The 20,997-nt window shown below is 34.7% G+C and overlaps 1 protein-coding gene across 1 annotated transcript; it reads left to right on the top strand.

Moving 5' to 3' along the window:
• Positions 1 to 7,575: 7,575 nt before the first annotated feature.
• On the top strand, positions 7,576 to 20,009 carry LOC142344231 (hydroxyacylglutathione hydrolase, mitochondrial-like). The gene is made up of 4 exons (XM_075395784.1): positions 7,576 to 7,932; positions 16,057 to 16,271; positions 17,160 to 17,258; positions 19,763 to 20,009. The coding sequence occupies exons 1-4, from the start codon at positions 7,614 to 7,616 to the stop codon at positions 19,931 to 19,933; spliced, it is 804 nt and encodes a 267-aa protein (XP_075251899.1). The 5' UTR covers positions 7,576 to 7,613; the 3' UTR covers positions 19,934 to 20,009.
• Positions 20,010 to 20,997: the final 988 nt, after the last annotated feature.

Raw genomic sequence — 20,997 nt, 5'->3', positions numbered from 1 at the left:
GAGTCCACTATTTTTTTTATCGAATTCATTGAAACTGCCAACCAATTTAGATCAATTTTTGACACTTAGAAAAATAAGGCTGTCGTCAATTTTTAATTGCTCTGGAACGAAGTTCATAGCCCTTATTGTAAACGTGTGTGTCTTTTTTATGCAAAATTTTCGCTTGACGGTTTTGACTTTTCGAGTGACTTTTACGCCCTTGACTTTTTGCGTTTCGCGTGATCTAAACTTCTCTCTCAATCACAATTTCAAGCAGCTGAACTCAATTGGCGGCAATTTAGTTCTAAAAGTCAAATGAAAAGTGCGCCGAAACTGGTGCCATTTTCACTCAATAGTGGTATATGTTAACCTCTAATGTGGTTATTTGAAGCCCACCATTGAACTTCTTGGTCCCAATCGCATCTTGGTTTCAATCTCATCGTCGGTCAGTGGGGGTCAACAGTGGCTGTTTTCCGGTAGCTTGCCGGCTAACTTCGGGTTATCATACAGCGATGAAATCCTTCTGTCAATTTTTTACAATGCGTTGTTATAGTTCATTTTTTCTCATTTTAAGCTTTTATGGAGTTGTTGATCTGTTACTTCGATTAGATACAGAGTCTTGGCTCCATGTTTTTTGTACAGTGTTAACATTTTCTCTCTAGTTTTAGTCAGTCTATATTTTTTGCATCTCCCTAGTGTTGAATGATTTTCTAGTGTTCATTAATAGCCGCCCTCATCTTCTCAGCCGGCTATTATTGCGGACGTATTTTTTTTTTTACTTCGTCAAACTTTTTTTCGCTTTACCATTTTGCCGCTTTTTCGACATATTGCGTGAAATCTTTTTGACTTCTCTAGGCTAGTTTATCTCTTCTCTCATTCTGCTAAAAGTGAATTTAAACATCAGTTGCTAAGCAAAGCATTTCAAAATGAACAGAGTCGGTATAAAAAATTGAAGTCAGAAGTAGAAACGGGATAAACCCATAAAGCCCAATTTTAGATGCCCGCTATTTGAACGTCGTTCCTATAAGTCTTAGTTACCATCTCTAATGCTTATTGGTATTGACAGTAGCCCCTGTAGCCTCTCTCTAAGAAACAGAAGTATGTTCAACTACGAAATGCCATCAAAATAAATCGGACTTAAAAAATATTTTTGTACAAAAATCTTTTTTTTTTTCAATATATTCTATTCGTTCAATCCCAATCATGCTTATTGGAATCAACGGCGGCTATTTTCCGGCAATCTGCCGGGTATGTTTCCAAATTTAATTTGTAGTCATACGTTAATTGTAACCAATTAGAACTCGGTGGGTAAATTTTTGATCGGGTCTTTTCTAGTGTTGTTCAACAATATTTTAGTTGTCACAGGTTTTTACCTGCGTACGAATCTTGCTTCTATTAAAACTCTCCCACCCTTCTTTGAGAGCATTTGGCCTGATGCTATTCGGTTGTTTCTTTGGGATAAAACATCATCTATGAAACTATGTTAATTGTTCGATGTCTTGATTGGAATCGATAACTGTTTCTGGTATCTAGTGAGTAAAAGTAAAATAAAAGGTCGGAACGTTGTTCGAATGCATATTTATGAGAGATCTCGTTACTTTGAGGCTAGGAACGATACACGAGCTTATATCGGCTTATTTTCTGAAATTTGGAATTAATGTTATATTTTTTGTTTCAGGTTTGTTAAAAGATAATTTCAGGGAGAAATTCTTTTTCATTAGTCAGGCTATCTCGTATCCAAAAGCAAATTCCTGACTAATTTTTAGAAAGGCAATTTTTGGTCATGTGGACATCATACAGATAAAAGCCGAAATAGGTACTTTTGAATCGTCAGCAGTCTTTTTGAAGGTACATCGAAATTTTCCCCCATGCAATTTATTTGGACGAAGGTGTCTATTCTCGCTGAATCTGTGTCGTGCTGTTTAGCACTGCAAGTTGAGTTAGAAATCCATTTTTCCAAAGTTATTTAACTGTGCACAATTTCCGGAAATTATTGAACGTTTCGATTGGCATTTCTCAAACAAAATGGTAGCCATGTGCCCGGTAAATAATATATGCCATCGTTTAAAATGATGTTAATATTGTCACCGATCTATCTAGAGCTTTCAAATTTCATTTCCGCCATACATTGGATAGATTTGCGTTATACAAAAAGATGAATTTTTTGAAAAAATCTTGGATCAATAAAGAATGTCAAAAACAAACAAAGAAAAAAACCAACTCTTCAAAAAATGGATCAAACACCCATCCACGGAAAATCGGGATAAATATAAAACACAGAGAAACGTCTGTGATAAGACAATCAGAAATGCAAACACATGCTGTAAACTTACAGCGGATGATTTCAATGATTTGTTCTCAATAATAGGTGAAAAATTGGCTAATAAATTTGGAGAAAATTTAATCCAATTGGAGAAAATTTAATCTATTTGGAGAAAATCAAATCTAATAGAAATGAAAAAAACATTTGTTTTTAACCCCGTGATGGTTAACGAAACTTCAACTGCAATTAAAAATTTGAAGAACAGCGAAAGCGTTGATCATGATGGGATAAGCAACATAACACTGAAACAAGCACTATCCGTAATAAGTCAACCACTAACGGAAGTTTTCAATCAATGCTACTCTGAAGAACACTATCCAGAGGCTCTTAAAGTCGCACGCGTAATTCCAATTCCTAAAAACGGCTCAGTTAATGATCCGAGTAATTGTAGACCTATCAGTTTACTACCATCTGTAGACAAGGTTTCTGAGAAATTTTTACTCAACGGAATGATGTCTTTCCTGTGCAAAAACAAAATACTTAGTGAAAAACAATGCGGATTTCGGCCAATACATTCAATTGTTCATGCCTTGATAGATTCTACTGAAAAATTGCGCAAAAACATGGATGATAAACTAACAAATCAGGCCTGTTTTATTGATCTAAGCAAATCTTTTGATACTATTATGCATGAGAGGCTGATATCTAAAATAGAGTTTTGTGGTTTTCGAGGGAAATTTCTGAATCTTATCAAAAGCTATCTAGCAAACAGATACAAGTTCGTTGAACTTGATAGGTGTTGGTCTGAGAAAAAGATGGTAAAATATGGTGTTCCACAGGGATCCGTTTTGGGACTTTTGTTATCTACATAAATGATTTGCCCGCAAATATCGGTGACGCTGACTCAGTCCTCTATGCAGACGATACTACAATTTTTAGTAGCAAAAAAGATGAATTTCTAAACTCGCTCAAACAAAGTGAAGAATGGTTTCGCTAAAATGCATTAAGCATTAATCCAGAAAATTGTAATTTGGTTTCTTTTGGCAACAATGAACTCTCTAAAATTATCCATGCATTACAAAAAATTGAAAACATCCTGGAAACAAAATGCTTGGTTATTATTATTGATAAAAATCTTACCTTTAAGAAAGTCGCTAACAAGTTGCGAATATTCAATGGCTTACTATACAAAACCAATTTCACCAAAAGGCAGCTTTTGATGTTTTATGATGCATATGCTAAATCAATTATCGAATACGGATCTTTGATTTATAGCAGTCCCTCGAAAAGTGACTTAGAGACAATACACATAATACAAAAACGGATTTTAAGAACAATTCTAAGGAAAAAGTTTTGTGATTGGACACAAGAGGAAGTTATCAAATACAAAATCTATCTATTCCGTGTACGAACTCTATGCAGACACTTTTTTCAGGAAGTTTTTAAACAGATTAGGGACGACTTACTTATGAAACTATTAGATTTAGATGAAATGCATTATGTTAGAAAAACGAGATGAACAGCTGCCAATATTTTAGCAACCATTAGTTTTAGAACTAAAAAGTGGAAAAATCACTCACGCGAAAACTTACGATAGGTTACAACTTTTTAATGAGTAATAAGTTAATTCCCCCAAACGTCAAAAAATAACACAACCCCAATTTAAAAGTCTTTTCAAGAACTTCACAGTTAATTTTATCTTCGATAATAGAACTATTTTTGATTTGCTTTTTTAAGATGTCACCCAAAATCAATTTAGTTATTCTGGGATCCCCGCTTGATGAGTGGAACAACTCTTCGGTGATCCCTCCAGTTGTTAAATCTGAAGTTATTGTAAATTTATAATTTATTGTTACTTTTATACAACAGCTGTTACTTAAATAAAAAAAAATTTCCAAAACTCAAATTCAAATAAATTTCACCTAACAGATTTATTATGGAAACTTTAGGGTTTTTCTTTTTCGTCTTTATCTGAAATTGTCTTCGAGAAAACATGAAAAATAATTTATATATGACTGAAATTTTCAGTCGAATTTTGCATCACTTTAGCAAAACGTTGAGATTAATTAAAGATCCATACACTACCCATGAAGCAAAAAACCATAAATTGTCCGTAATTTCAAGTATGAATTCAAACAAAAATGAAAGCTTTCATTTAAATGAATGAGATTAGTTTTCGTTAGAAATTACCTGAAATCGAGGTTTACGGCTAGCCGAGAAATGTAGCAAAATTTTGCTCTGGTTACAATGTGAAACACTGTCAAGCCATTATGTTTCATATAAATTTTCAAGTTTTTTCGTTCAAGTTTTCAAATTTTTGAAAACGTGATACAATAATGTACCCTTTCAGCCTAGCAAGTAAGTTTTTTTGTTACTAACGTTTGAAATTCATTGAGTTATTAGATTGGCAGAGCAACTATGACTTCACAATTTTTCAAAGTTATTGGTGTTTTTTCCATACATTAGAATAGTCTTTTTCGAAAATGTGACATTTTTCTATCCTAACCAAATTTTTTTTTCTGAATTTCTATGAAACTCAAGAGTTTTTCAGTTAAAATAAATTTTCAAAAGCATGGAATTTTTTTGGTTAAGCATTCGAGTAAGTTCTGGGAATATGTATTTTTTTAAAAATCTCCTTTAATATCTAGAGAAATGTGATAGAAATATGCCTGAAATAGGTGTTGCTGATCACAAATAGATAATAATGTTCCTATCATGTGGTGTAAAAACAGCAATTGAAATTTCGTAGTTGGCTTTTCTTGTCAGTTTCTAAAATCTGTATTTTTTTCAAAAGTTTTGCTTATTGACTTTAAGTGATGGATTCTTATGACAGCCAATTTGTTTCCGTCAAAGTTGATTTTTCTATTCCTTATACTGTTTAATTGCTCTCAAACGGAATTTTGTAGCAATTATATTAGTCTTGTGTTTTTATGCGATGTTTTGCTGGGCCAATTTTTTGTGTGACCCTTTTGACTTTTCATCCTCAAAAATTAGATAATCAGCAGCGCGCGTCCGGAGGGCATTAAGTGCTCCGAGAGCCTCCAAGCTTACTAGACTCTGAGTATGCGATCAACCGAACATCTTTTGGAGATGGAGTGAAGGGGGTTCTTAGAGTTTGACACCCCCCCCCCCCCCCCACACACGGTTGTAGAATTGAGGATGTCACAACTGGCTGCAAACTTTATTTCGGCGAGATGTGACATGTCGTTTTGTTTATACATTTTCTTAACGATAGATTTTTCCTTTAAGCGTTGAAATTTTCGTTAAATTACACGTTTTTCGTTTTTGCTTCAAAGATTTTCTGTGAGTCAGCTCGATCTATTTGTTGTCACATTTTTGATCGAAAATTTACCAATCAGTCTATGCAGATTACTTAGTTCTAGTCTCATGTAATATTGAAAATAGAAAATTTCAATTGTTGTTTGCCATTGTCGTTTTCTGAATGACTAACATTTGAGATCGCAACGCAATCTCTCTGTTTTACCTCCTCAAAACTTACCTATTCATCTTAATGTTGTAAAAAAAAATGAGCTGAAAAGTGCTGATGGCAACTAACCGAACAATAGTTGCCAGCTGACATAAACGAGCCTCCTTGTTCAAGACTAGTGTGAGAACTATAAATGTTAAAATAATGAAAAAATCAAGCTCCTGAAAATTTTGGGGTTATAAAATTTCAACAAAAAGTTTTTACATCCTGATAAACAGAATGATCTTAGTTATAAAATGGGTAGGAAAACACATAAGAGTTGCCGTCCGGTTTCAAGGTCAAATGGCGGAAGACTTTCCGGATGTTTCGGAATTCTATTCGTCTGCTGTCGATCCTTCAGAATTTGAGAGAGCACAAGCGCAAATTAACAAATCAAACTCAGAACCTGAAAGTGAGGGGGGTCTGAACAACGCAGCTACTTCGTTAGACCCACAACTCGATATAACTTCAGCAGAGGTATCGTGGGAAAGATGCATAGCTCAGAAACAAACAGTTTTACCATGCCCGAATGCAGTCTTGAATGTGAATATTGTAGACATTGAAAGCGAAGCTGAACTATTTGCGGAATCCTTAACAAAAGAAGTAGAAAAGCAGAAAGCAGCCGAATTTTCAACCACAAAATTAGATAAAGAACGGAAAAAGAAACAAGAAGAACTTCGGCAATCGAAAAGAGATGAACGAAGAGTGAAGTATGAAAACTACAATTTGCTCATTTCTAATGTCAAAAGGAGAGGACCTCAAGCAGTACTTAGCAAGGCTTTAAAATCGCACCGGAAAGTTTGTGTGGTGACCCGATCTTTTAAAGGGATCCGCGGCTTTTGCGTGGGATTTCTACTAGCTTATGATCGTTACTGCAACATTTGTTTGATTGACGTTTGCGAAGTTTGGAGAACACCTTTATACGGTGATGCGTTTTATAAAGAGGAGCCTCTCAGTGTTTCGTTGCTGAAAAACTTGTTTTTGAAAAAAGAGCAAAGCTCTACAGGAAGACGGGAATTGCCTCTGAGATTACAGAAGCGAAATGTACGGCAGCTGTTCATCAATGGAAGTAATGTCGTTTTAGTTACTTTTTTGTCTCCTTGAAATAAATACTCAGGAATATATTTATTTTTATGAAGTGATTTGAGTTTATCCCATTATACTCCCCCCCCCCCCCCACTGGAAGTTAATGGGCAGGAAACATAAGTCCTTGCACACACCCCATGCAATTATCGTATTACTCTAATAAGGGGCTATAATTTCGCGCGTGTTAGTGTGTGTGAGGGGTCTATGTTACGAAATACGCAGTTTTTACAAAAATCTGAAAATAATTGTCAAACAATTAAAAGCTTTGTGAATTTTTTTTAATGAGAAAGAATGAGTTGTCATATTCAATCCATTCTAATTGACAGTGCACACATATGTAATGCATTGAGTTCGCGACAACTACATCAGAATACTTCTATTTCACTTTGAGTTTCGATCGATTTTAGCATCAACAAAAATTGTGTTGTCTAAAACGATAATGGTGAGCAGATTATTCTCAATAAAAGTTATCCAACCAATGTTGGGATGCAAGTTTTGAAGTCGGTTATGATCACAATTAATCTAGTTGCTCCCTTTGGATCAAATAAGCAAACTTTATTCGAGATCATAATTGGTCACCGTTTTCGATAGGTAAAAAAAACAGGCAGTTAAGTGAAGAGTGAGCTATCAATATCGACGTTTTGATCCGAAGTCGGTGCTTTCCGATAAGGCTATCAGTACCCATCACAACTAACACATGACGGTATCTGGCGACGTTATATGAACATTATGGTCTAGTATATAAGTACACATATAACCTAGATTAAACGGATAGGTTCAAGATGTGGATAGGAGAGGTTGACTTTTTAAGATCGTTTTATGATCAAAAAATTTGTTCGAAGTATGTCTATGCGGGTGAATTTCGTGCCTGCTTTGCAAGACAACCTTATGTATCTTCTGTACGACCAGTCAACAAAGCAGGTAGCAGCCATAGACCCGGTGGAACCCGAGAAACTGGCTCAGTCCATTGAGCCTGGATACAAACTGGTGAGTGCATTGACTACACATCACCACTGGGATCACTCAGGGGGCAATGAGAAGTTCTCACAAATGTTTCCTGGCATTCCTTTTTATGGCGGAGATGATCGGATCCCAGCACTCAGTCACAAAGTGAAACATGATGACGTGTTAAACGTAGGTGAGTTCTGTCGTGAATATAAATTGTGAATAATTTTCACCTGTTTGATTCATTGTCACATTTGGAACAGAATTGCGCATTCATAAACACCAAATTCATAATCATATGCCAATGTTTCCAACTACGACAAAGGATGTGAATTTTGTCTTTAGGTCGTTCAATAATCACCAATAACGCGTTGAGCAAGTTATTAATTGCTCTCGAACGAAGTTTGAAGCAATTATTGTAAACGTGTTGGTCTTTTTTTATGCAAAATTTGTGTTTGACGCTTTTGCGTTTTTGTTCTAGAATATTCTTTGACTTCTCGAGTGACTTTCTCACACTTTAGTTCTTTATCAGTGACCTAAGTTGCGCTCATTCTGAAGCTACACTCCCAAAATTAAAGTGCACTCGCCTGTCGTTCGAGAGCAATTCATCCTGTGTTTGTCGGTTTCTGTTAATTTTTGGAGGCCTTTGATCGTACTTAAGGAAAAACCCTTAAAATATTTGTTTACTTCTTGCGATTGTGAGCGAAAGGAAATCAAGAGGTATTGCACCTGAGTGGTTAAGATGTTGTGTTTAATATATTTACCATCTAACGGTAATCTTTGAGGGCACTATTTCGGTATAATATATTTTTTTCTACTTCTTTTGTATTTTTCATTTCGTATTTCAATTTGTGAACCCCTATCTGTAATGGATTATTAGAACAATTATTCGGCAAAGTCTCTTTCAGATTTAAGAATTTAGATGTTTTATCTTTCTAACAATTATTATGGTCCTGTTGATTTTTTGTGGTTTTTGATCTGAATAGCTCTCATTCGTAATATAATCGATTGAGTTTAATTACTAGCAGCAATTGATGGCCTGCAGTTTGAGTTTAATATAATTGATTGAGTTTAATTACTAGCAGCAATTGATGGCCTGCAGTAAATTGTAGTCGATTTCAACTCGTTTAGGCCGCACAGGATACAATGGTAATTAAAAACGCTTACACACTTACTTAAACGTGCGAAATGAAATCAAATTTGCACTCGACAGCTTGACTTCTTGATTTTTGAGTGACATATATTGCACTCATTCAGAAATAAGGTCTGTTGCTAAAACCAAGCCGATTGGAAGATCGGCTGTGACAAATCTTTGATAGCTGAGTGGTTAATGCTTCCGTCTCACCCAGGATGTCGGGGCTGGGAAACCCTCAGTAGTCGGAGGTTTTTGCACCCATAAAAGACTATCTAGGCTAATGCCGCCTCTGAATTAATTTGCCCCGCCTGTCGTTGGAGAGCAGGCGGGGCAAATTAATTTTTTCTTGAAATTAGTCGGTTTATGTTCTTAAGAATCAATGAATTTGAATTGTATAAGGCCCAGTTTTTTATTTCTCTATTCACATCCTTTGATCATTTTGAGGTTAAAATGTAGTAGTTATCTTGACCAGTCCGAATCAACAGAAAGTGACTGTTTTTTTTCGGAGTAAATTTTTTGTTTCACTCTAAGTCGTAAATATAGTGAGAAAGCAGTGTTCAAACAAAAATTTTTCTAGATTGCAGTTATGTGCGGCATTTTGTGACATGTTTAAATTTGTTTTTAATTTTGTGAACATTTCCTAATTGTTTTTCGAAGCTGTTCTTTGTTATTTCTAGGTTTAGTTTCCTTTGAAATTCTGAGCTGTTTTCTGTCACGCTTATTTGTTCTGTCACGCTCACGTTAAATTAGTTTTTCGTTCACTCATTCAGGCAATTTGTTGATTGAATTGCTTTTGGCGTGACTTTCTACGCTTATTGGAGAGAGTTTGTTATCGTCTGCGTGAATTTTTGTGCGATCACTTATGACTTACGTTACTCTCGAAATGACTTTTCCAATAGGCGAATTGTGGTTTGCTGTACGAGGCAAAACAATTGTCCCAAACCCAGCGTTTGCTTCAATAAAGTTCAAACAAATATTTAACGAGTCGGAGTCTCAAAATGTAGCGTTGTGGTTGCGTTTCGAAATACCAATGAGGAGAACAAACCTACTGAAACAAAATTATAGAAGAATTCGTCTTGTTGTAAATGAAAAAGACGTGATTCCTAAGCTCTCCTCAAATAGTTGACCGTTAATGTGAATTGTCAACAGCTGACATAAACACCCGAAATTAAAGCAGTCAAAAGTGATTTTTAGATTGAGGAAAATCATCACGCGTGACCAAAAACTTTTTTGCGTTCATGATAAAATTGGAAAAAATCTTGAAATCGGAGAAAAGCGTACGAAGTCAAAACCGTGTATAAATTATGGGCTGGTGAATTCGGAGGACGTACCAATGTATAGAAATTGAAGTGATTAATCAGAGGCAAGAGAGATAAAATAATACAAATTTAGTTGAACTAATAGCCTCGTAGATTAAAAAGGCAGCTGATTATCATAACACAAATAAGTAATTGAACAAATTTAGTATTAGACATGCAAAATTAATTCAAATTAACTAATTTATTTTGGGGCTTATTTGAGACAATCTCTGCCCAAAAAGAATTAGGGAATTTTATGCCTCCCTCATACAAGTAACTTGTTATTTCTTTGAACTGTACAAACATTTTTCTGCAGAGTTGATGATTCACCCTACGCAAGTCAAAGCAGTTCCAGTTTAGATTCTTGGTTTTGTCAAGGTGTTATTTAAGGTGTTCCGAAAGTTCGGGTTGCTTTCCTGAACTTCGCTGTTCCAAGTTCAATTCAAATTTTGGCACTTAGTGGTTCTCATTGTAACTGGACGGTCGATTAAGCACCACGTTTCTAAGTTCAGCTTTCGAAAAATTCTCGGCTTAATAAAAAAGTTTGCGATCCAACTGATTCTTGATTGTTTTTATTGTCGGTAAACGCAGGCATGACTTCCATTTCTTGTTTTAAAAAATTTGAGAATTTATATTACCAACTTTTATCTAAAAATCTGACTTGGACTTATAAAAAATTGTCAAATCCATCTGTTGCATTTTTCGGGAAATGCCTAAAGTGTAATGGAACCAGCAACCTAAATGAGTTGAATTTGAAAAGAAGTTTCTGGATATTTTTGATAAATTTCTTGGGTCTTCGAGCCAGGATTTGCCCATGTACCTGGGCATGGGTTCCGTAAATAACACATATTTGTGAGAATGGAGCAGGTGCTGTTTAAAAGGTATCGTTCCCATTGATACCAATATCAGTGGTAAGTATAACAAATCCAGGTTCATGGTTATGTAAAAAATTAGTCATCTAACAATTTCGTCATAATTCTCGATGAAAACCTCGTCGAAAGTCTTGAGTATTGGTGGCAAAGTTTTTTTTAGAAACAGAGTGCCCCTGAGATTTTTGTAACGAGGTGTAGCAATATCGGTGACTTCATCAAGATTATTTTCATAAGTTTCTTTCTAAGCGTTCGTTGGGCTTTGTTCAGTATCACTAAAAAGTTCATATGTAATTTTTCTTATTTTTTTAATTTGTATGGGAAAGTTATAATGGTAATCGGAAACCCTAATGATACTTCAATGTCACGAGCTCCTAATATTTGGCTATACAGCCGTGTTCTTTGCAAATGAAATAGGCAACGTTTTAAATGTCTTTTCTATACTTGAAACTGTTTTTCTCATTTTCTAAAATTCTATTCTTTTGATCTTGACTGTGTTCACTGAAATAGATAAATTGACCGCTATTTGGTTGGATTAATGAATGATTCAGTCATGAGTTTGCTCAGTGACTCACGTTGGATTTTTGCCTTGATCAAAACGAAAAACTTGAACAATCGTAAAAGCAATTTAAGAATAAGACAGCCTGAGTAATGGCGGTTTGAAAAGATGTGTTTTTTTATAAAAATATTGGCTCTTTACCAAAAACGAGTGGGACAAATGTTGAAGTTAAATAGAAGTTTCAAACTTAAAAATTGGCAAGCCGAACAATCTATTCCATTTTCAGAAAGTCAAACTTAGATTAAAAAGTTAATTCTAACAAAATACGCACGAATGTTCCAGAAAATTCAAAAGTACCGGAAGCACTGTCGCAAAAACATAATTATTGGAAATCTTAGTGTTAAATTTGATTATAGGATGTATTCCTATTTGCAATTATTATTAATCAAATATTTGTAACTATTAGTTACGATCAAAACTCGATGTCCTTATTTAAAAAAAAACACTCAATAACAGAATTAAAATGGAATCAGATAAAACCTTAACTACACATATGAACCAGTACTTCATTAGATACGATATGAGACTCGGTAACGCATCGACAAGGACGAGCAAAAGGGGCAAAGTTCAAAGAATACGCTTTAAATTGAACAAGAAAGCAGTGTTGCAACCCTTAAAACCATGAGCTATTCATGAAGAACATTAAATATATTCAATTGCGCAATTTGTCAAAGCCAATTGAGCCGACCCTTTATTTGATAACTTGGCAAAACGAAACAAAAAACAGCAATTGGAAAATATCCAAAAATCACACTTATGAAAATGCGCCATGCTACAGCCAAGAAAGCCTTAGCTGAAAAAAATAAAACAATTGTTAAGATTGGATATTCGTGACTAAGCTATAAAATTATTATTTAGCAAAGATTAAGCTAAAAATGTTACAGAAATAATTCAAAGTGGCCAAGCTCAAAAATCCACTGATTTTTCAAACAATATTTTTCAAAAATTCAAATGAACCATAACCTTTCAGCTTAGAACAAAAAGAGATCAACTTGCAACTGCTCAGGAAGCCAATTGTGCTTTTTATTAGTTAGATCGAATTGTAAGACGACGAGAAAAACAACAAATACAGACAGAACACAAAAAATATTTTAATAGTTTTTCGAAACCACAGTGTTGAAGCCATTAAATCTATGACTTTGAAAACCGTTCAAAAACTTGAAATTGACAAATACGGGTTTGAATTTTTTGCTTGGTTCTCCTTCAATTTTAAATGCGTCTTCGTTTTAAAGACTTTGTGAAAAAGTCAACAAAAACATTTTTAAGTTGATAGGACATTGGTCAAAATATAACTCACAGCAGAAATATTGTTTGGAGCAGCAGAAATTTGCACGCGACTAAGTGACTACCGTTAGCTACAAATCGAAATCACTAAACCGAATAATTTAAACCTCCGCAGAAGTAATTAAGGCTTTCGATTGTTAAGTACATGCCGTACGATTAAAAAAACGAACGAAAATTAGAGGCAAAAACAAAAAATGCTGATAACTTTTCGAGAGAACTGTTTCGCAGCCGTTAAAAATATTGAAAATTTTATTTGCGCATTCTCACAATGCCAATTGATGTTTCGTCAGTTTGATTTATTGAAGAGAGAACAATCTCAAATATAGGCAAAGAAGAGAAGATCACAAATGTTTAATAAAATTTTGTGAGAAAGCCAAGAAACGACTAATTAACTATAAAACGACTATAAAGAGTATAATTTACTATAAAGAGTAACTTACTTTACTTGTAATAAGTTTTGCACTGTCTATATTGAGACTGAGCTACATGTGGACAGAAATATTATTGCCAAACTTCAATATTTCACTGACAGTTTCTTAAGAAAATATTTAAAGTCATAACAGGCATTAGATGATAATTGAATGCTTTAAGATTGAAAGCTTTAAGCTTTAGATAACGATTGAAACTCGGCTTTACCAGATTAATCAAGTTTTTAGGATTTTTCCGCAAAGGACAATAATTTGGCCACAAACATCTTGACGAAAAAGTTTCCTTGGCAACACCGAATTTTGGGCTGGAATAATAAGTTTATCCAATTGAAGTTTTTTTTGAAGACAGCTTAGAAAACATAATTCTGTATCGCTAATTTAATTTTGAAGACAGCTTAGAAATTATAAATCTGTATCGCTAATTTAATTTCGGTCTCATTCTTTTTATTGTTTTTAATAGCCGCGAAGCGATAGTGGTTATTAGTGGGGACATAGTGTTTTTTACAATTCAAAGAATTTGAATTGTATTGGGGCGCTGTATTTTTAAGATGTGTTCACACATTTTTCAATGACTTTGATCTTTCAAAACGGGATAAACAGGTAAAGACCAACGGGCAGTAAGTTTCATTAGAGGCCCAAGGAGGGCTTTAGTAGTCATTCAAATGCTTAGAGTGGTACAGCTGCTGGGATGGCCTTAATTGAAGGTTAAAAGGTCGTTTTTAGGAGTTTTTGGGCTCAAAATGCTGCAATTTTTCATGTTTTTTTGTGATTTTTTTTAGTTTTTTGTTTGATTAGTCTTAGGTTGAAGTTTTTAAAAGTTGACGAAGGCTTTTTCAAGACAAATTAACCTTTTATGACTATTTTACGAGCTATATATGTTTTGATATTACAAACACAAACACGCAAAATGATACTAATTTTTGCTATTTTTTTCAAGTTTTTTGAGAATTTTTGTCATTTTTTGAGTTTCTTCAGCTTCAGGGGCCAAGGAATCTCCTTTGAGGTTTGATAATAGGGCACTGCATAGTTTCTAGTAACAATGGATTGGTTTTCAACATTTTAATGTCTCAAATTTTTGCACATTTTTGATAAAATTTGCAATTTTTTTCAAGGTTTTCTGAAGTTTTTGTCAGTTTTTTGTATTTGTCCATTCTCAAGTACCAAAAAAGCTATTCCACGGTCTGATGAAAGTTATTGCATGGTTGTTAGTTTCAATGGATTTGTTTTCAACAATTTAACCTTTCGAAATTTCTTGACAAAATTTGCAATTTTTAGTCAGTTTTTCTCACCTCAGTAGCCAGCTAACCTCGTCCAAGGTTTGATAGTATGTTATTAAATAGTTTCTAGGGTGGCAAGTGATTGGTTTTCTACATTTTATTTGAAAGAATTTCTATTTTTTGAAATTTGAAATTTTGTCTAAAAATTATTGCATATCGGTCTTTGAGCCCATGAATTTTTGAAGGCTTGGAATTGGGTTACGGGATGGCGTCTAATAACCTCTAGATACACTGAAACGATTCTGAAGATTTTAATATCACGATTTTCCGTAACATTTCATTAAAATTTGCAATTGATTTCTTTTTTTGAATTTTTCGGTCATATTCGAGTTAATCGATCTTCAAGGGCCAATGAATTTCTTTCAGTTATTGCAGATATAATACTGGACCGATTTCAGAAACAAACATTGGTTTTGAACTTATTTTTGAAATAGTATAATTAAAGAGATCAAATTTAGCAATGAGTATATTTTTGTTCAGTTTTTTTATTGTTTTAATTTCTCAGTTTTTTGGAGATGATTTTGTTTCTGTTTTCCTTGGCATTGTTCACGTGATCTGCTGGTCAGATAGAGTACTTCTAAGTTTTTCTTTCAATTCTTTGAATTGTATTTCAGGACTTGTCCTGCTATGTTTTTTTAATTCGTCGTCTCCATTGATGATTCTTATGACCTGACGTCTTGGAATTAACTTTTCAATGACTTCAGTTACTTCTATTCGCAGATAAAATTTTTGTGCGTGACGTCGTTTCTGCTTTCAAGTAAATTGCTTGACTGAACAAAATGACTTCTGAACTCACTTATGGAACTTTAAATTTTATTAACATTTATTAGTTAAAAATCAATGGTGTGTATCTAAATAGTGCCAAAATTATATGCCCTAATTCTTAAGTATTAGTCTTAAGTTTTTGATCTCAGATATCAATTTTGAAAAAGATTCTTTCAGGGTTTTTCCTTATAGACTGTATGTGTTATAAAATTGACAGTCCGAATCTAACCCAAAGAGTCTAGTGGTCTATTAAAGGAATGGCGGTCGATCTGTCTATTTTATTTCTTTAGTTGTTTCAATTCATGGAAAACCACAAGCGTCTATCGAGGCTTTTTCCGGCAATCTGACGGCTATGTTTTTGATACTAGAGCGCTACGAAGCTATCACAATTTTTGGATTAAATTGAATTAAGTCCATATGAAAAAGTAAATGGCAATCTTTTACGCGTTCCTTATGTCATTGGTGCAAAGCTAAGAAATGAGAAGTTTTTGAAGTGGAATGGACGACTTATTTCGAAATTTTGAGGGCGTTTTTCTTCAGCGAATCCTTCAACGAAGCACTTATTGTTTTTGACTCGATTGTGCTTGTCAGGAATTCAGTTATAGAAACTTAATCTAATGTTTTTAAGAGTAAACTGGTTTTAAAATGAGCTTTCAAAATTTTTGACAAATTGAATATCGATTTAAAATTGGCGTGTTTCAGGTAACCTGACAGTCCGCTGTCTGTTCACACCCTGTCACACTACAGGACATATTTGCTACTTCGTAACTTCAGACTCCTCTTCCGGCTCTCCACCAGCAGTCTTCACTGGTGACACTCTCTTCATAGGTGGGTGTGGACGCTTCTTCGAGGGCACCCCACAGCAGATGCAACGGGCTCTCAATGAAGTGCTGGCTGGGTTACCGGATGATACACTGGTAAACTTTTTTAATTGCTCTTGAACGGAGTTCATAGCAATTATTCTAAACGTGTTGGTCTTTTTTATGCAAATTTTTCACGCTTTCGTTCTTCATTTTTTAGTGATCTCTCTTGTCTCACTCCGAAGTAAAGTTGTTGCTAAAATAAAAAACGATTGCAGAATAGGAACAATCAGAGACTAATAGGCGAGTGGGCAGTACTTCTGGTGAGGGATCGGGTGGGGCGTGGTTCGAATCCCGGTGTCGTCAACAGTTTTTGCGCCCATACAGAAAAATTGATCTAGGCCCTTGAATTAGATTGCATCGCCCGTTGTTCGAGAGCAATTCGGTATATGACATTAGTCGGTTTATGTTTCTAATTGATTTCATTGTAGTTTCCTGTTCGTCTCGCAATCCTGTTAGATTATAGTTTGAGAGGCGTCATCTGGTCATCACTTTTCGGTAGGTCGATTTTGATGACAAATTATGCGAATATCTTACTGTTGCTTTTCGGTGTATCGAGTTTCGATTGAAATTGCGCGAGTTTCGTGCAATATGTATTATGTATGTTAATTGACAGGCTTACATGACGAAAAGGGTCCAATAACTCAAATATCCAATCACGACAACATCTTTTTTGCAGCAAAGTTAACGAACATAAAAATCAGATGTATATTTGTACCTTAATTAATGGTAATTTGGTCGAAATAGTACATGCTCTCCTCTTGGTGGGAACGTTTTTAATTTGCCTGCTATCTTAAGATAAGCAGATAGTCCACTTTCTGTACAAATCATTTGAAGAGGCTATAAATTTATAATAATTTTGTGTTTGAGTTGCCGAGAACTGCAGGTTAGCCAGAAGAGTTAACTTTGATAGAGACCGTATTGATATTCTGTTTTCTGTTTAAGGTGTATTGTGGCCATGAATACTCTATTCAGAATTTGTCATTCGGGAAGTCAGTGGAACCAAACAACCAACACATTCTCGACAAGTTACAATGGGCTAAAGTGAGTCACCGTTTTACTCATTTTTTTCAAAAAGCAATGCGGTGTAGTAATGTGACGTAACAATGTACAGAACGTGATTTCATTTTCTCGTATTTTCATACAAAATCAGGGAAAAAGAACATTTGAATTCCGAAGACAGATATAGTTACATGTCAATGGAAGTGTAGGGTAAATGTACACTGTAAAATCATTTAGTTGTGGAGAAAACGTAGTATCAATTATATCAATATTAGTAGAATCTAAAGTCTCCATGATAGGTTCCCATAACATAGGTTATGAGAAGTTTGAAATTGCTTAAAGGAATAGACCCTATTTTGTTCACAGTTTGAAACTTAAGATTATTACTAATTGGATTATATATGATGACGTCATTCCTAGATTCTATAGCTGTGGCGAAAAAGCAGTTCTTAAGGTAATGTGATTTGTATTTGATGCGTTTTTGTATTTTAAGTTTGTCAACTTTTCGCCAGAAAGTTATAGAACACGTGTTGGTTAAATAATATTTGGACAATACTTTTCGTAAAACAAATGAGGTCTGTTTTGATGTGTTCAGATTTGCACTATTTCTACCAAAGTAGCAGGCTATTATTTCCAAAGAATCTTCAAGGTTTTTGTTTGCTATGCCAAGATCTATATTGGAAGCGTAAACTAAAGTATCATTTGCGTATTGAACAACGTTGCGTTGGTTATTGATGTGATTACTCAATTCATTGATGTAATTATTGAACAGTAAAGGTCCACAGTCGTTGTTGAGTAAATGCCTGTTTCAATTGAAGAGCGCTGCTTTCGAAACCCAATGGGTGCAGTTTCTGGTAGAGTATATCATGTTTGATTGAGTCAAAGGCTTTAGATTGATCTAGCAAAGCAGTTGATACATTCATTGCTATCAATTTTGGAGCGTATGGTCTCCAAAAAAGTGTCTTGTGTTGAAAAAGATCTCCTGAAACCAAACTGCCTCGGTGATTAAATACAGTTTTCGTTCAAACGTTCTTTTTTTGGCTTAAAATCAGCTTTTCAAAAAATTTAGGAATGCGCTTGTAAAAGATTGGTCCACAGTTTTCAGGATTTTCTCGTTCTCCTTTTTAATTAATCGGGGAATTAAATGTTTTTATAAAAAAAATTCCGATTAATCGAAACTTATTTTGGTCAATACACTTGTTAACAAGCGTTGTAAGATGTACCAGGAGTTTCGCACCATCTTTTAGAGCCAATACTGAATGTTTTGAAGAGCTCTTTTTTAGGATTTAGTGATTGAAGAACACTGTGTAGTTCCTGCTTTGTAACAAATCTAAAGAACTATCTCTTGACTTTTTTCACAATTCCTTGACAGTTGTTTGTGTTTTTAGTTTCGAGTTATGTAATTGCCAGTTTCTGAAAATTGATAATTATAGTGATTGGCTTTTTCCTAAGATTCGTGACATAATTACCAATAGTTTTTTCTAGTCAAAGATACAGTAATCTGCTCTCGCTTGGTTGAATAAGGTGTGAGTTTCTGGATTCCCCGAACAGAAAATTCCTATAGGTCTCAGTTTTTAGCGTCCGTAGATAACTTCTATTCTGTGTTTCGGTAAATTGACAATAGCCAGTTAAAGTTTCGACTAATAGCTTTGCCCATTCGCTATTTTAGAAAAATTTCAAAGCAGCAAAATGTGAAAATGTGTAAAGTGGGTATTTTCTATATTTTATCACAGATAACCAAAATACTCTGCTTTATATTCAAGACTTTGAGGCTAATTACACAACATATTTATTTTTATGAGCCATGAGCAAACAAGTATTATAATTTAGAATTTTAATTCAGTGTGAGGAAACAGTTGTTCTTGTTCTTGACATGCGGCAATTTGACTTGGGTTTTAAGTTCTCTGGTTTTTGTTAGATTTATAAGTTAACAAGTTAACAGAAGTTTCTTCCTGTTATCTGCTCTAGAATAATTTTGCTCAGCTTTATTGAGCTTTAACTTTTAAATTTTTCATTCTGATGCTACCTGACTACAAATACAGCATACCTTACTCATTGGCCTTGTTATGCATGATTCTCTTATGTGAAGATAAAATTTTATATGTGCGTTTTGTTGTTGTGTTGAGTGAAGGCCCTCAGAGGGATCGGGTTAACGCAGCGGCTTTTTCAGGGTCTTTCCAAAGCAGCTCGGCGCTTTCTGCGTAGTTGCAGGACAGATAGTGGTTCACTGATTCGGCTTCGTTTTGGCATTTCCTACATAGGGGGGAGTCTGAGATTCCGATGCGGTTCCGGTAGTCGTTCAAGCTTGCTACAGAATCCGCTTCTCAGTTGGGCTAGGCGGACTTGCTCTTTCCGGTCCAGCTTTTGCTCTTTTCTATCTACAGAGTGAACCGAGGGGCGGGTGGTCGTTTAGGACTCTGTTTGGCTGGAAATTATTGATTGCTTGTTTGACGTATCCGGTGTGTATCTCGAAAAAACGAAACGCATTGTTCCTCAAAGAGAACAATGCGTTTCTTTTTTTCTTCTGTACTGTTGTCCTGTTTCAGCAAATGAGAGCAGAGAACAAGTATACAGTCCCGTCCACCATTGCAGATGAAAAGCTGACCAATCCGTTCATGAGAGTAATGCAACCTGAGCTGAGGAGTGTTACGGGTACAACTAATGATGTTGACTGTATGAAAGTGGTACGAGGAATGAAAGACAAGTTTAAGATGTAGATTTATTTGTATATAAAAGTTGTCATTGAGTTCGATAGTTGTCAATATAAGTTCATATATTTTCATATTTACAGTACATCTTTTTTCACCAGCCTGTAATGATAATGATAAAAAACAGTTTACCAGCTCATATCCAAATTCTTCGTTTGCTGTTGTTGATAGCCCGGATCAGAGAAGGTCTGCTTGCTTCCATTAAGACAGTAGGGATATTTTTTTGAAAAATGACAGGTTGTAGAGCAACTAGAGATCTCATTGTCCTTTGCGGGTATATGTTTCCAATAATTTAGAAGCAGATTCATTCAAGTTGAGTAAAAAATTTGCGTTTGCCTTTTAGAAACGCGTGAAAATTGAACAGTCTTTTGTAGTTGTGACAATATTTTTATAGCTGCGAAGCTGTAAGCTGAGCGTAGCTAGATTGCGGTGCACTTGGTTTTTTTACAATCCAAGAATTGGATTGTATTGGTGCTCTGTCTTTTTTACAATTCAAAGAATTTGAATTGTATTGGGGCGCTGTCTTTTTTTACGACTCGAAGAGGAGTATTGGAGAAGTCCTTTTTTTTAATCAATTTTATTGGAGTGATTTTTGAAGCAGGAAATGAAACGCGTGAAAAAATTTGGAGTGATTTTGGTGCTGAACAAAAGTGAAGAGCGGAGCGAAAAGAGTGTGGTTTTTGTTCATACCCCTGTTTTGCCGGACGTGCCGCACTATTTTACCCCTTCTACTTGAACAATATTATGATAGCAATTGGTTACAGTTTTGTGGGTAAGAATCATTTTTTTGTTGAGAAATATGACAAAAAAAATGGCGAAAATTGGAACTATTTTTCTTAATTTTTTTTGCAGTTTTTCGTTTTTTTTCTGTTTTTAGCTAAGTTTCTTTGCCTATTATGACTTGCCTATTGTTTTGCGAGCATCTGGATACCCTATTGGCTGAAGGAAATTTTTAGATTTATATGTTTTTTGAAATATTAAAAAAATTAGTAACTTTTTCCAGTTTTTCAGTAAAAGTTGTTTTTAAGAGCTTTTTTTTCATAAATTTAGCCTAAAGCATTTTTTCAAAATTC

Source organism: Convolutriloba macropyga, chromosome 8 (genome assembly GCF_964194025.1).
Source record: "Convolutriloba macropyga chromosome 8, txConMacr16.3, whole genome shotgun sequence".
Taxonomy (NCBI): domain Eukaryota; kingdom Metazoa; phylum Xenacoelomorpha; order Acoela; family Convolutidae; genus Convolutriloba; species Convolutriloba macropyga.
This window is presented reverse-complemented; position numbering and strand designations above follow the sequence as displayed.

Bases quoted from the DNA above. Each gene is read 5' to 3' on its own strand.
- LOC142344231 (XM_075395784.1), top strand. From the start codon at position 7,614: ATGATCAAAAAATTTGTTCGAAGTATGTCTATGCGGGTGAATTTCGTG. The intron at 16,272-17,159 runs GTAAACTTTTTT...TTTCTGTTTAAG, and splicing joins GGTTACCGGATGATACACTG to GTGTATTGTGGCCATGAATA. The intron at 17,259-19,762 runs GTGAGTCACCGT...GTCCTGTTTCAG, and splicing joins ACAAGTTACAATGGGCTAAA to CAAATGAGAGCAGAGAACAA.